Source organism: Aplysia californica, unplaced genomic scaffold, assembly GCF_000002075.1.
Source record: "Aplysia californica isolate F4 #8 unplaced genomic scaffold, AplCal3.0 scaffold00115, whole genome shotgun sequence".
Classification (NCBI taxonomy): domain Eukaryota; kingdom Metazoa; phylum Mollusca; class Gastropoda; order Aplysiida; family Aplysiidae; genus Aplysia; species Aplysia californica.
Window position 1 is genome coordinate 884,329 of NW_004797385.1, and position 12,508 is coordinate 896,836.

At 37.2% G+C, this 12,508-nt stretch overlaps 1 protein-coding gene across 1 annotated transcript in view; it reads left to right on the top strand.

Moving 5' to 3' along the window:
• LOC101854246 (peroxiredoxin-5, mitochondrial) overlaps nt 1-6,851 on the top strand; it is an 11,701-nt gene extending 4,850 nt beyond the window's left edge. The window contains exons 2-6 of the mRNA XM_005095853.3: nt 609-743; nt 2,480-2,521; nt 2,956-3,042; nt 5,028-5,122; nt 5,946-6,851. Of these exons, the coding sequence (XP_005095910.1) occupies nt 609-743; nt 2,480-2,521; nt 2,956-3,042; nt 5,028-5,122; nt 5,946-6,066 (480 nt within the window). The 3' untranslated portion in view covers nt 6,067-6,851. The remainder of the gene's footprint in view (nt 1-608; nt 744-2,479; nt 2,522-2,955; nt 3,043-5,027; nt 5,123-5,945) is intronic.
• Nucleotides 6,852-12,508: the final 5,657 nt, after the last annotated feature.

The window sequence follows — 12,508 nt, forward strand, 5'->3', positions numbered from 1 at the left end:
GAAGGTGTAAAGAACGGTCTTCATTCTCATGTGAAAAGTACTCGTGCGTTGGCTGGACTCAACTGTTTTCCCACTCACTGACAAGACTGTGTGCATTAATCAACAATAGCAACAAGACTTTTTGGTCCTACCTCATAAACGTAAGTGTGTTTGAAAGTTCAAAGTCTGACTGTGAGCTGAAAATGAAGACTGTAACAATCTGTCGGTCCATTTATTTTAAATTATTTTTTTAAAAACATTTTTGTTTGTAATAACCGATCTATGATGAAAGCCACTTTCCCCCTCTTTTAAACAACACTTTCTTTTACTTCTCCGTGATAAAAATAATACTGTCGTAAACTACACCTTCGTCTTCATGTGATCATTTGGTTGTTGTTTCATTGACTTTCTCGGCTTTCATAAGAACTGGTGTTGTTTTATGTGTACAAAACATAACATCGCGGGGGAGCCGCTGACCGCGAGGCCGAGTGCCCGCAGGTAGCGTAACCGGGGCGTGACCTCGTCTCGGAGGTCAGGTCGACCGGCAACTAAGAGATCCTGAGTGGAACAGCCGTGCACTATTCATTGTGATACTTTTTTCTAATTTTCTAAATGTTTCTTTCTCTCAGGTTGGTGATGAACTTCCCAATGTGAACCTGTATGAAGGAAGTCCAGAAAATGCTATCCCTGCATCTCAGTTGTACAAAGGCAAAAGAGGAGTCCTCTTTGCTGTAGTTGGGGCCTTTACGCCAGGATGTACACAAGTGGGTTTATATACACATTATAATATATTTTATATCCCATCATAATTTTGAATTGCTGTTTCATTATTCTTTCTTGGGATCAGCGTGAATGTTTTTGTTCATCGTGAGTGTATGAATATGCTATGTAGAGTGAATGAGAGAGAGAAAGAGAGAAGGCAAGTATGTGTTATAATTTATTTTTTAAAAGAGAGAGGAAGAGAGAAGCAGGTGGTTGTGTCATTATAAAATATTCCATATATATTATAGCAGACATTTTGTTTCGGTGCTGTTGTAGACATTAGACACAAGGAGTACCATGGAAGATAAACTGTGCTATCATTATTGATATTATTTTTATAGCCTACTTATTATGATTAAACTTTTATTTATAATTTATATATGTGTGTGTCTGGTGAAAGGTACCAAATGACACATTTTGAAGAATGCCTTTTTTTTTGTTGCTTTTTCGTATACAGAGATGATTTCTGAACAATATGCTTTGGGTTTTTAAGATATATTTTCAGTAGTTTTTGAGATATAGGTGATTTTGTAAGGCAGGGTACAGAAACAAAGTTTTAAGAAAAACTGCTTTAAAGTTTCCCCTTTGTTTCTGCTTCAAATAGATAGATCTACACTTCAAGACGGCCTGACAACACATTCGCTACTCACAAACCAACAGCTTCAAAGTGTTTATATTACGTCTTCAAAACAAATTCACCCACACCTTGAGCAAGAATTTTCAAACAATTAGATCTAGGTTTGCGCAGGGCAGAAAAAGGCGATACAAATTTGCTCTCCAAAAAACGAAAGGGTGTTGATGTGCTTGAAAACTTCGCTTTGTTTACCTGTTCTAGATATTCATGCACACTACCCGCCATTGGAGAGGGGAGAGAATGACCTAATTTTTGGTATGCTTTGTGATTGGGTCAACTTTATGAATGGACAAGAAAAACTATCCGCAGTGTCTACTCGGAAAACCGATTTTCTCACATATTTTTTGGGATTATGAAATATACTACGTGTTAAATGACTTAGAATCTTTGAAAATGCATTTTAAAGTGAAAGAAACTCAAGTTCTTGTAAATATTGATTAATGGCCAAAGAATCCATTTTTAATGGAACTTAGTTTTTGTTTAAAAATTCTATTTTCGACCTTTGAAGCCTGATAACTCGGTATCTTGCGTCTTTTGATACTTTTCACCAGGCATGCTCATTATATTGTTATTACCATATAAAAATTTTATTTTTGTTTATTATCATTATTACTTTAAATTAAGTTCATTTTTATTATTGTTGTTCTTATTATTAATAATAGTAGTAGTTATAGCATTAGTATTAATTGTTATATTATTTTTAAAAAACACTTTTTCAGTCACTTGGCACAATAATGCGCCGGTGAAAATTATCCGTTCTGGTCAACTGGCGCAGTTCGCCAGAGAAATCCGATGTAGTCACTCTCCTGGCTGGGTGACCAGTGGGGTATTTTGTACAACTGGCTGCATGACTGCAAAGTGTTAAGTTTGAGGAAGAAAAAGGTTTTGGGCCATTCTTTTTTCCATGACTCTCAAAGCCATTCATCCTTGACAAAATGTATGTTTATAGCAAATGTCGAAAAAGATAAAGATAGTCAAAGTTTAAAATTTGAATTGTACTGTTTTTTATGTTTTAATGGGCTCTGAGAAGAATTGACATAGATCTACATGCCTTGTTTTGCATAGACAGCTGGATCTATATAAATATTTTCTTTTTTGTTTCAGACTCATATACCAGATTACCTGTCGCTTCATGAAAAATTCAAGGTGAGTTTCTTTGTTCTTCATCATGTCAGTCATGGAATACAAATTTATGTAAAATCTGATGGGAGATTATAATTTCAAGGAAAGGGAGCAGTGGTTGATTTTTGTGTGTAATTGTATGATATTGGACTTTTAGAAAAAATTAATTGTAGTCTGATAATTTTTACCTTCTTCATTTGTATTGATGTTACAGTTGCTTTAACTAGTTTCTTGGTTACTGGTGACAATGATCTCTTTAAAGTCAATTTTTTTAAAGATTTTAAAATTATTTTCTATGACTGTCTTTTGCAGTAATGTTCAAGTTCATTTCCCTTTGTTATGCATGCTTTTATTATGCATGGTCCGTTTACGGTTGTACATGCCATTGCAAGATGCACTTCTGAAAAGAATGAATAAAGAAGTTTATTTTATATTCTTTTCACTTTTATTTCTTATAGGAGGAAGGATATGTGATCTCGTGTGTTTCTGTGAATGATCCGTTCGTCATGAAAGCGTGGGCGCAAAGCACAGAAGCTGATGGAAAGGTGAGCTTAGTGGTTGGGCTCACGTACTCACAACTGTAAGGTTGTAAGTTCAAATCCCATCAGGGGCCTGGCTTTCTGTTCTTTGGAAAGGCTCTTTACACTAATTTTCTCCACTTCACTCTGGTGGGAATAGGCTCAAGGCTATAGACAGTGAAAGATCTTGTCAGTTTGTTAGTGTCTGAACCTGTGCAATCCGCAGCTTACACTGTGTATGCTTTTCGAGAAGCCAACAATGTTTCTGCTGGGGTAATAATAGTTGTAAAGCACATAAAGCATTCTGTAAAATGTGGATATGCTATATAAATGCGATGATGATGATTATTATTATGATTATTATTATTATGATTATCATTATCATTATATAAAACATTTGATAATTTCTGTTCTTTTGCTATAATATTTGTGCTTTGTAGTACAGTAGTCTCCACCTAAGATCCCACCGCTTACAGTCCCAGTTCTCTTAAGATCTTGCTGTTTAAAAAAACCCCAGAATTTTTACTCTACAAAAGTCACCTCTAAGATCCCGCTCTGATTTGCTCTAAAGGTCTAAATGCGGCAAAGATCCTGCATTTCAGATCATAATTTACTGAACAAAAACACGGGTAGGCACAGCCGATCAACCAAGAGTAAAAAGATAAGATCATTGAACGGCCCATCGCGTCAAAGATCAGTCACTCTTGTTAAATGTGATCACATATGCGTTGTAAAACTCGATGAAACAGTACAATGCTTGCCTCAGACGGGATCATACCACGGTGTGAACTGACTGACCCCAAACATCGCACTCGCATCTGAGCTCTCCACCTAAACTTACATAACTGGCTGGGTGGCAAAGTTGTGGGAGACCGTTTTACCGGTTGTGGGCCTTAGTATGGGTCACCGTAGATTCTTCCCTTGGGCCGTCGGCTAAGACCCCACATTTTCCTTGGTCCCGAGCACTGGGATTTTAGGCGGAGACTACTGTATTAAAAAATATGAAATGCCTCTCATATTCATGTTGTCAGTTTTGCCCTCGCAGCATAAAATAGTAAGTGGTTCAAGGCTCTCCATCTGTCTTTACTTTCCATGTAATATGTCTTGTCTGTCTGTCTTGCACTTTCATTAGTACAATGGAACTTAGATTCAACAAAAACTCGGATTCAATAAAATGAGTTGGATTCTCCGATTTTTTAATTAATAAAAATCAGTAAAATAACTCGGGATTCAACGAAAACATAAATGAGCAAGCTCAGATTCAATGAAGTTGCTTGCAGGGTGAATGCTTGCAGGGTGAACTGCTTTATGTGACCATTCAGCTGCCTCCATTCATACCAACACAGGCACCCATGTCTTAGTGTGGGTCGGGGTCGGACGTGCTGCCAGCACATGTGTGATGTGTGACTGTGTGTGCGTGTGTCTGGGGTAATGAGGGGAAGGGGTACAAACGGTCCGGATGTGGAACTTCAGTAGAGAAACAAACGCGACACAGTTTTTTTCCCCGGCTACTGATCAATATTACAATGATAAGCTACTTTTGACATAGATCTACGTAAAGGATTGCGCTCTGGATTGGGGAATCAAACGTTGCCATATGCTAGGCTCTATACAGCAACATAACTTGTTTGGCAAACAGTACGTTATAGATGAAAGCTGACACAGGCAGTATGTGCTTTGGTGAGTTCAGTGTATTTTCCAGGAATTTTCCAGCAATTCTTTGGTATCAAAGAAACGTAAATGTCTCTCATTTGAAACCAAACTACTTTTGATTGAGAAAGTCGAATGCATTATACATTACTTGCTCGGTGCCTGTAATTGTCGACACAAAAACCTCATATTTGCCACAACAAACACTCGGATTCAACGAAATTGAAGGCCAGGCCCGACTTCGTTGAATCCGAGTTTCACGGTAATTTAAATGACTCTTATCGTGCTGATTTGCTTCTCATTATTAATGCTAAAACTATAGTACTTATGCATTTTAAACTGTCTCTATTAAATGTCCACAGATCAGAATGCTGGCAGACCCACGGGGTGAATTCACCAAGGCTCTGGGCATGGAGCTCGACTGTAAACAGTTGCTGGGAGGGATCAGATCTCACAAGTGAGTTTCAATGTCCTTACTTTACATGGATAGTTGGAGGGTGTCACTGTTAGGTCCTTCTCTTTGACTGTCTCTCTGTTGTTCCTATCTGTCTGTTTTGCTAATTCTACCTACACTGCACGACTATTATTGTGTCAACATACTTCATATTCGTAGGAGCTATTGTCGAATGTATGTCTAATAAGAAATACACACACAGACGAAGCACATACACAAGTACCGGCTTGGATAAGTGTTAAAAGACAAGGGATACATTGTGAAAGTTTCTCATCGCCCTAAAGTCTTTAGTCTTTTCATTTGAAAGTACCAAAGAAGGGAATTGCAAAAGTCAAATTAAAATAGAACAAGTGGTGTAGCCACTATTTTTTTTTTACACTTTCTTACAGATCATTTCTAATGTTGCTTATTTTTACTTTGAATATGAATGATGATATGCACAGTTTAGCATGATACCAAATGTTTTGATTTCTGGTAACTTTTTAGGTTTTGTATTGTCAGCAGCAGGCATGGCAGCTTTTTGTTTTGGTTTGGCTCAAACTTATGGCTTATTGTCCAACTGTTTTTTTTACTTGAATGACTTGTATGGAAGTTGTTGTGCTTATATCAGCAGTATTCATATACTGTGGAATGTTTGCATAGAGCTGATAACTCATTTTAAGTCTTTTTGAAAATGTTGATCAGGGCTTGTGCTCACAAAGTAGAAATTGCCTTTCTGAGGAAGGATCTCAGTGGAATTCCCAAATATAACAGGCTTTAAATATATATGGATGTATTTATTGTCTTCTGTGTAAAACTGTTTTTGTATACTTTTTTTCTTCCCCAGATATTCTCTTGTTGTTGAAGATGGCAAAATTCAGAGCATTAATGTAGATCCTGAACACACCGGCCTTGCCTGCTTGCTATGCATCAAGAATATGAAAGCTATCGACTCCTCAACGGGATAACATCGGTTTTTTTCTTCATATTTATTTCTACTCTTCTGTTTTGTTGTGACTAGGGTTTTGATTAGTCTTTGAATTAGGGATGTATAGGCTTGAATAACACTGGATTGTAAAATTTAACTTTTTTTCTGCAGCATTTAGTTTGAGACATGTTGTATTATAATTCGAAGTCACTAAAACTAAAAATGATATCAGTTTTGCTCTATCACGTCAAGCTTTTTTCTTTGTGGCATAACCACCGTTCTTGCAATGGGCTATTTAGTCAGACATAATGATAACAAATGCCAACCTATAATAGATGGACATCTTGGATAGTTTTGACAATAATTCCTTTTCCCTACTTCGACAAAATGCTGTGCTTAAGAATCTTTAAAAACTGAAGTCAACAGATTACACTAGATCTGCTATTTTGAAGTACCAAAAAACAAACTATGCTATTAAAACGCAGAACATGGTTAACTCGGAACATGATTGAATAAGCTTAATTTGCATGAAATTTGATTCTCATTCTTAAGCATGTAGACTGCTTTTACTAAAGCTTCATACACTGCTGGGAAAACCAATACTTTTGCTAGATTTTTTGGCTTTTTCCTCCAAAGTTTGAAGGTCAGAATGAGTAGTGATAGTGATTGGGCTATATTTTGAAGGGCACACGAGAAGGAATGATTCAGTTTTGTTATACTTGTAACTCAGAAACATTGGCGTAATTTGAATATTGTTCTCTTGTTTATTATGGAGGAAAAGTCACACGTTTAAAAGTTCCGCTCGTTACTCTGATTAAATAAAAAGATGTTTTAAATTTAAAACTATAGACTATGCTGTTAGAAATATCTTAAATTTTGTCACATTGACTGGAAATTTGGCCACTTTCTCAGCAAAAACTTGACATGGTATGCAAAAACTAATGTCATTTCTGAAATCAGTGGCCCATAACGAACTTAATACAAGCCTTAGAGATATGGCTGCTACATGTGTGTTGACCAGTGTAATCTTTAAATTGATGGATAATCAGAGTTTGCTATTTGTTCTTATGTGTAGAATCATAAGTTTCTGAAGATGATATTTTTGACTGAAGTTGGGGAATTCCAAATGGCAGATTTGCCCCTTTTTTTTTTCCTTCTCTGTTTTGCCTTTTTGATTTTGAGAGAGCCCAGTGTACAGTAGTGAGTCTCTGTGCCGTTTTTTAACGCTACTTACTAGATCAGACTGTTGCGGGGCAAGGCTGTTCTGTATTTCCCTTTTGTGGTGGAGCATGTGTGGTGCAAGCTGTCTTTTTGAACTTGCTTTCTTATTTCTCTCTCTCTCTCTCTCTCTCTCTCTCTCTCTCTCTCTCTCTCTCTCTCTCTCTCTCTCTCTCTCTCTCTCTCTCTCTCTCTCTCTCTCTCTCTCTCTCTCTCTCTCTCCCTCCCTCCCTCTCTCTCTCTCTCCCTCCCTCCCTCCCTCCCTCCCTCCCTCCCTCCCTCCCTCCCTCCCTCCCTCCCTCCCTCTCTCTCTCTCTCTCTCTCTCTCTCTCTCTCTCTCTCTCTCTCTCTCTCTCTGTGTGTATGGTTTGCTCATGTGTTTACAGGAATGTGATTGAAAGAATTCATTCTGTTGCCCTAACTGTATTTTATTGAAAGAAGTCTATAAGTTTGATTGATATTTTCAATTGATTGGTTGTGCAATATGATCTGCTGTGTTTTGGTTATGTTGTTTCAGTAGATTTATTCCTATTTCTATGGCTAGCGTTTGTGTAGTGCTTTACATTCTTTGTTTTCTCAGGTTTAATCACCCGAAGACGACGTAGGTGACGCTATAAACTCTACAATTTTTTAATTCCACTGTATTTCATCGTGTTTGGGTAGCATTCCTCTCTTATTTCAAATAACTTTTTCCGTTTTACTTTCACTCTTTTTCATTGAATGAATAAATGCATTTGTTTGTGCGTGTGTGTGTGTTTGTTCTTGTATCTCTTTGTGAGTGGAAGTATATTTAAAGTGTACTTGAGTAGAAGCTGAGTGATGAATCTCATTATTGCCTTTGTAAACATGTGGTGTCACTGAAGGTGGTAAGGTGTCGGAATTGAAACTCTTGTCTTTTATGAGGACAATGTTTGATCTCATTTGTGATTTAAAACGCATGTTCCACAATGTTTCAAGTGTATTGAGTAGAGGGATGTAGAATGTTATTCCTTCTTCTGGTGGCAATGGATTAAAAACCCAAGTGTTAAAGTCAAATTCTCTTGTTAAACAAATATACATCCCTTGTAGGTAGGGTTTTTTTTTGTTTCTTTTTCTTTTACATATATGTACTACTGCTTCCAACATCCAAGATAATTTGTTAGTAATTTTTCTTATCTTGACAATTGTCAATGGTTTCTGCGCTGTTTGCTCAACATTTTTTCTGACAGACTATTACTCTTTGTCTGGTTTCCTTCACCGATAAGGTGCACTGCAAAGGGAACTGGAAAAATGACTGCTGAAATTAATTTGCTAACCCCTTTTAACCAGGCTTTAAAAGCCATCCGTCCTTTATTTAAGGACAAAAAAACTAGTAGTTCCACTTTTGTATAACTTGAACGAAATGTTCTTTTGTGGAGCTGTTGTATGAATACTGTATCAGATAAAATACCTTGAATGTGAGTTCTCACAACTTTGCGCATACTGACAGACAGACAAACACAGCGATCCTTCTGTTTATGATCACAAATTCCTGTTGAATCTTGGGATACCCTCACTTGCTCAGTGCTTTACTCCTTCCTCTTATCCAACAGTTTATATACGAACTACAGTCTTAATTTCTTACTGTTTACTCCGAGTCTAGCCCTTAACAAGTGCTTACTTATCTTGGGCTTGATGATTTGTTGGTGTTCTAATGTTACCTATGAGTATATCGTCGTAGTCTGCTCCTTGTGATGCCTACTCATCTTCTATTGGCACTTTGGTTGGATTTGTTACCATAAATTGAAGGATTGCAAAAAGTGTTTTAACCAGTTCTCTCATAACTTCTCCAACTGATAGTTTCCTGGCCTCCACTAAGTCCTTCCATCCTCCCCCGGGATGAGTGTTGACTGCTAACTGACAATTATCAGTGGATCTATTTTGAATGAATTTCTTAATTAATTTTTTTTCTTATTCAGTGTCATTTGGTGCTGTATTATATTGTGGTCTGACACTTTCATGTGTGCCATTTGTGAACATTAAAAGGGACACCAACACACTAAACCATCTGAACCAACCATACAGATCTTTTTGTAGAAAAAGTATTTTACTTTCTACGAAGCAGCTTCCAGTTGTGTTTGAATTGAGGGTAATGTGTTCAAGTGACTGTGTCATTCTGAAACTATTTTGTTATGTTTACAATTTCTTGCCTTGAAATAAAAACTAACATTTTGAAAAGATATGTTTTTCTTTCAATGATTACTATTTCTAAGCCGAACTGTTATTTTTGCTTATTGAGTGTTTGAAAATTTGTAGAATATTACTGTTCATAATGTTTTGAATTTAGGATCAGAGGATGGAGGGATATTATGATTATTATTATTGTTATTTATTTATGCTTATTAGAGTTAAAGCCAGTGAGACTGTAAAATGTGGTACAACCTTATAATAAGGTTGTACCACATTTTACTTATAATAAGCGGATAAAAGTTGATGGATACTGTAGATCTCACTTATCTTGCTCAATGCCACTCTCTACAATTGCAATTATTGCTTATTGAAGAACACATGGCTAAATAACATTAATAGGTAGTTGTGGTGAGATAAAATGAGAAGTGTTGTCAGCTTTCTACAAGTAGGAGTCTAGAAAACTGAGAAAATAGACCAAGGAAAGGCTGTTCAAAAGCAAGGTCATCTCTGTTCTGCTGCATAGAGCAGAAACCAGGAGATATATATACAGTCGAACGGCATAACCCCCCCACCTTTTATACAGCGCCAGCCCCGCTTACTACAAGATTTTGCCAATGTACAAAAAGGAGCACCAATATAAACATAGTTGTTTGGTTCTTGATTAACTAATATAAAATTTGACGCGCTGTGCCACCAGCCAACTGACCGCCAGAGGTACACACTGCAAACGATGTACAACTCACTCTTTGGCTACTTGATAAGCTTTCTCCCGTGACAAAAACGTAGAGATAGAGAGAGAGAAGGCTCTTGCCTCTGAGTGTTTTTTGATGTTGGGCAGTTGGGGTTATACAACAGATGAACCCTGTTGAACCTGCAGTCATGCTGTTCCGTCAACTTCATGCTCATCCCAAGGGTGACGGTATAGCAAGGTTTGACTGTAATTATTTACAAAGGATGCCGACAGTAAGTTTCACATTAATATTTTTCATCAGTATTTACTAGGAGAAGATCTCTGACTTGAGCTGGTTTGACCTTTTTCTCCACAGGAAATGTTACGTATGTTTTATAGGGGGAGGGGGGGGGGGGGCAAAGACAAAAGAAAAGGGAAATAATTGGCCCAGCACAAATGACGATGGAACAGACGCACGTTAAGAAAGTGACTTGTGTAGCTAGAAAGGAGATTGTGGTGGAATCCCAGGGGTCGGAGGAAGGCCACAAACAACAAAACCAAGGTGGAGTCAGATGCGGGGGGGAAAAAGAAAAACCCTGCAAAAAAAAAAAAATAATAAACAAGGAAAAGCTGGGTGCTTCAGAGCAGACATAATTTGTGGAGAGGAATTTTTGAAACATTGTCTCCAGAGGAAACTTATTCTTTAAAAAGCAAAAGAGATATACATGTATTCCCAAATGACCTGAAACAGAAATCAACTAGTCACTGTCATTGTAATGTAACTTCATTGTTTTGAAGTGGAAGCTACCCTTGTGAAAACATTGTATGAAATTCAAAGTTCATTCAGGTATGTACAATACAAGACTTATTTGGTCTTATGAGGTATTGTTCACTTTCATCTAACTGCGGTTAAAACAAGGCAAAAGCAAAATGAAATCACTCTGTTTAATTTTCTCCTGTCTCTGCATACAGGCTAAAAGTTTGATGACTAACAGAATCAAAATCCCATTCATAAAGGTGATTGTAAACTAAAGTTCCGACTCATTTTAAAAAAAGATGTAGCCTAACATGGGGCAAAAAAAAAAAATGGTTGGAGATTTACAGCATGCACCTAAACATTAAAAAGTAGACTTATTTTCTTGCTTCTAGATACTGTTGTAACAGAAAGTGAACGTAAAGGATTATTGTTGAATGTAAAGAAAACAGAATGCATGGTAATATCCAAAAAAGCAGCAAATCCTAGTTGTAATCTCATTAGCAAAGGTGAAAAGATCAAACAAGTCCTACAGTTTAAATATCTAGGATATATGTATATGATAACATCTGATGCCAAATGTTCCTCAGAAATATAAAGGAGAACTACAATGGCAAAGGCTAGTTTCAATAAAATGAGCCCAATCCTGAAAAATAGAAACATCTCAATGAACACCAAAATGAAAGTCCTGAAATGCTATGTTTGGTCAACCCTTCTATATATGGCTGTGAATGCTGGACAATCACTAAAGACAGTGAAAATAAAATAGAAGCAACAGAAATGTGGTTTCTTAGGAGACTGCTAAGAGTATCGTGGAAAGAAAGGAAATCAAATGAGGTAGTGCTTGATGAAGCCCACATGGGACGCTCAATATTAAAAACAACCAGGAAACAACAAATGCAGTTTTTGGGACTCCTGAATAGACATAAGGGTCTTGAACATCTAGCTCTCACTGGCAAAATTGAGGACAAGCGAGGCAGGGGAAGGGCCAGAACAACCTACTTAGGGAACCTGAACAAATGGGTACCAGGGAAAGATCAGGGAAACGTAGCTTTTTTGAGAGCATCTGAGCAAAGAAATGAATGGAGAACCATGATCGCCGATGTCTGTCGCAGATCTGGCATTGGATGATGATGATGATTTTTCTCAACACCACACTTCAATGTACGCTTAAGAAACGCAATTCAAGAGACGGTGTGAGAAATTTTCTAGATTTACATGGATACATCTAGAGAGTCAGGGTATGAAATTTACAAACTTACTTTAAAATGTTGGGGCAGGGTGGTGTTGCTGTCTCAAAATTAGCAGTTTTGAAAGCAAGGTTACTCTTAAGTCATTTATTTTAATGATACTTGGTAGGCCCCGTGCATCCAAAGAACGGTTTTTAATTTAAATGGCCCAAAGAGAAAACCTTTTTTACTACTGGATCAAGATGTTTTGAAAAAATATTTTTTATTTAGTCGCTGACCTGCAGAAGTGCCGAGCAAAGTTTCCTAGAATTATTTTTTTTATGCGGACGGACGAAAGTGAACAAGGTATAGACGATCACGACGGGCTGCTTGTGAATATTTCATACTGCGTAAATTACAATATAGCTACTAACGTAAAGTGTGGGTGTGTTGTTAATAGAGGTGTGCGAGTCCAGCATATTAAGATTCGAGTCCAGACTCGAGTATATGCTCTGGACTCGAG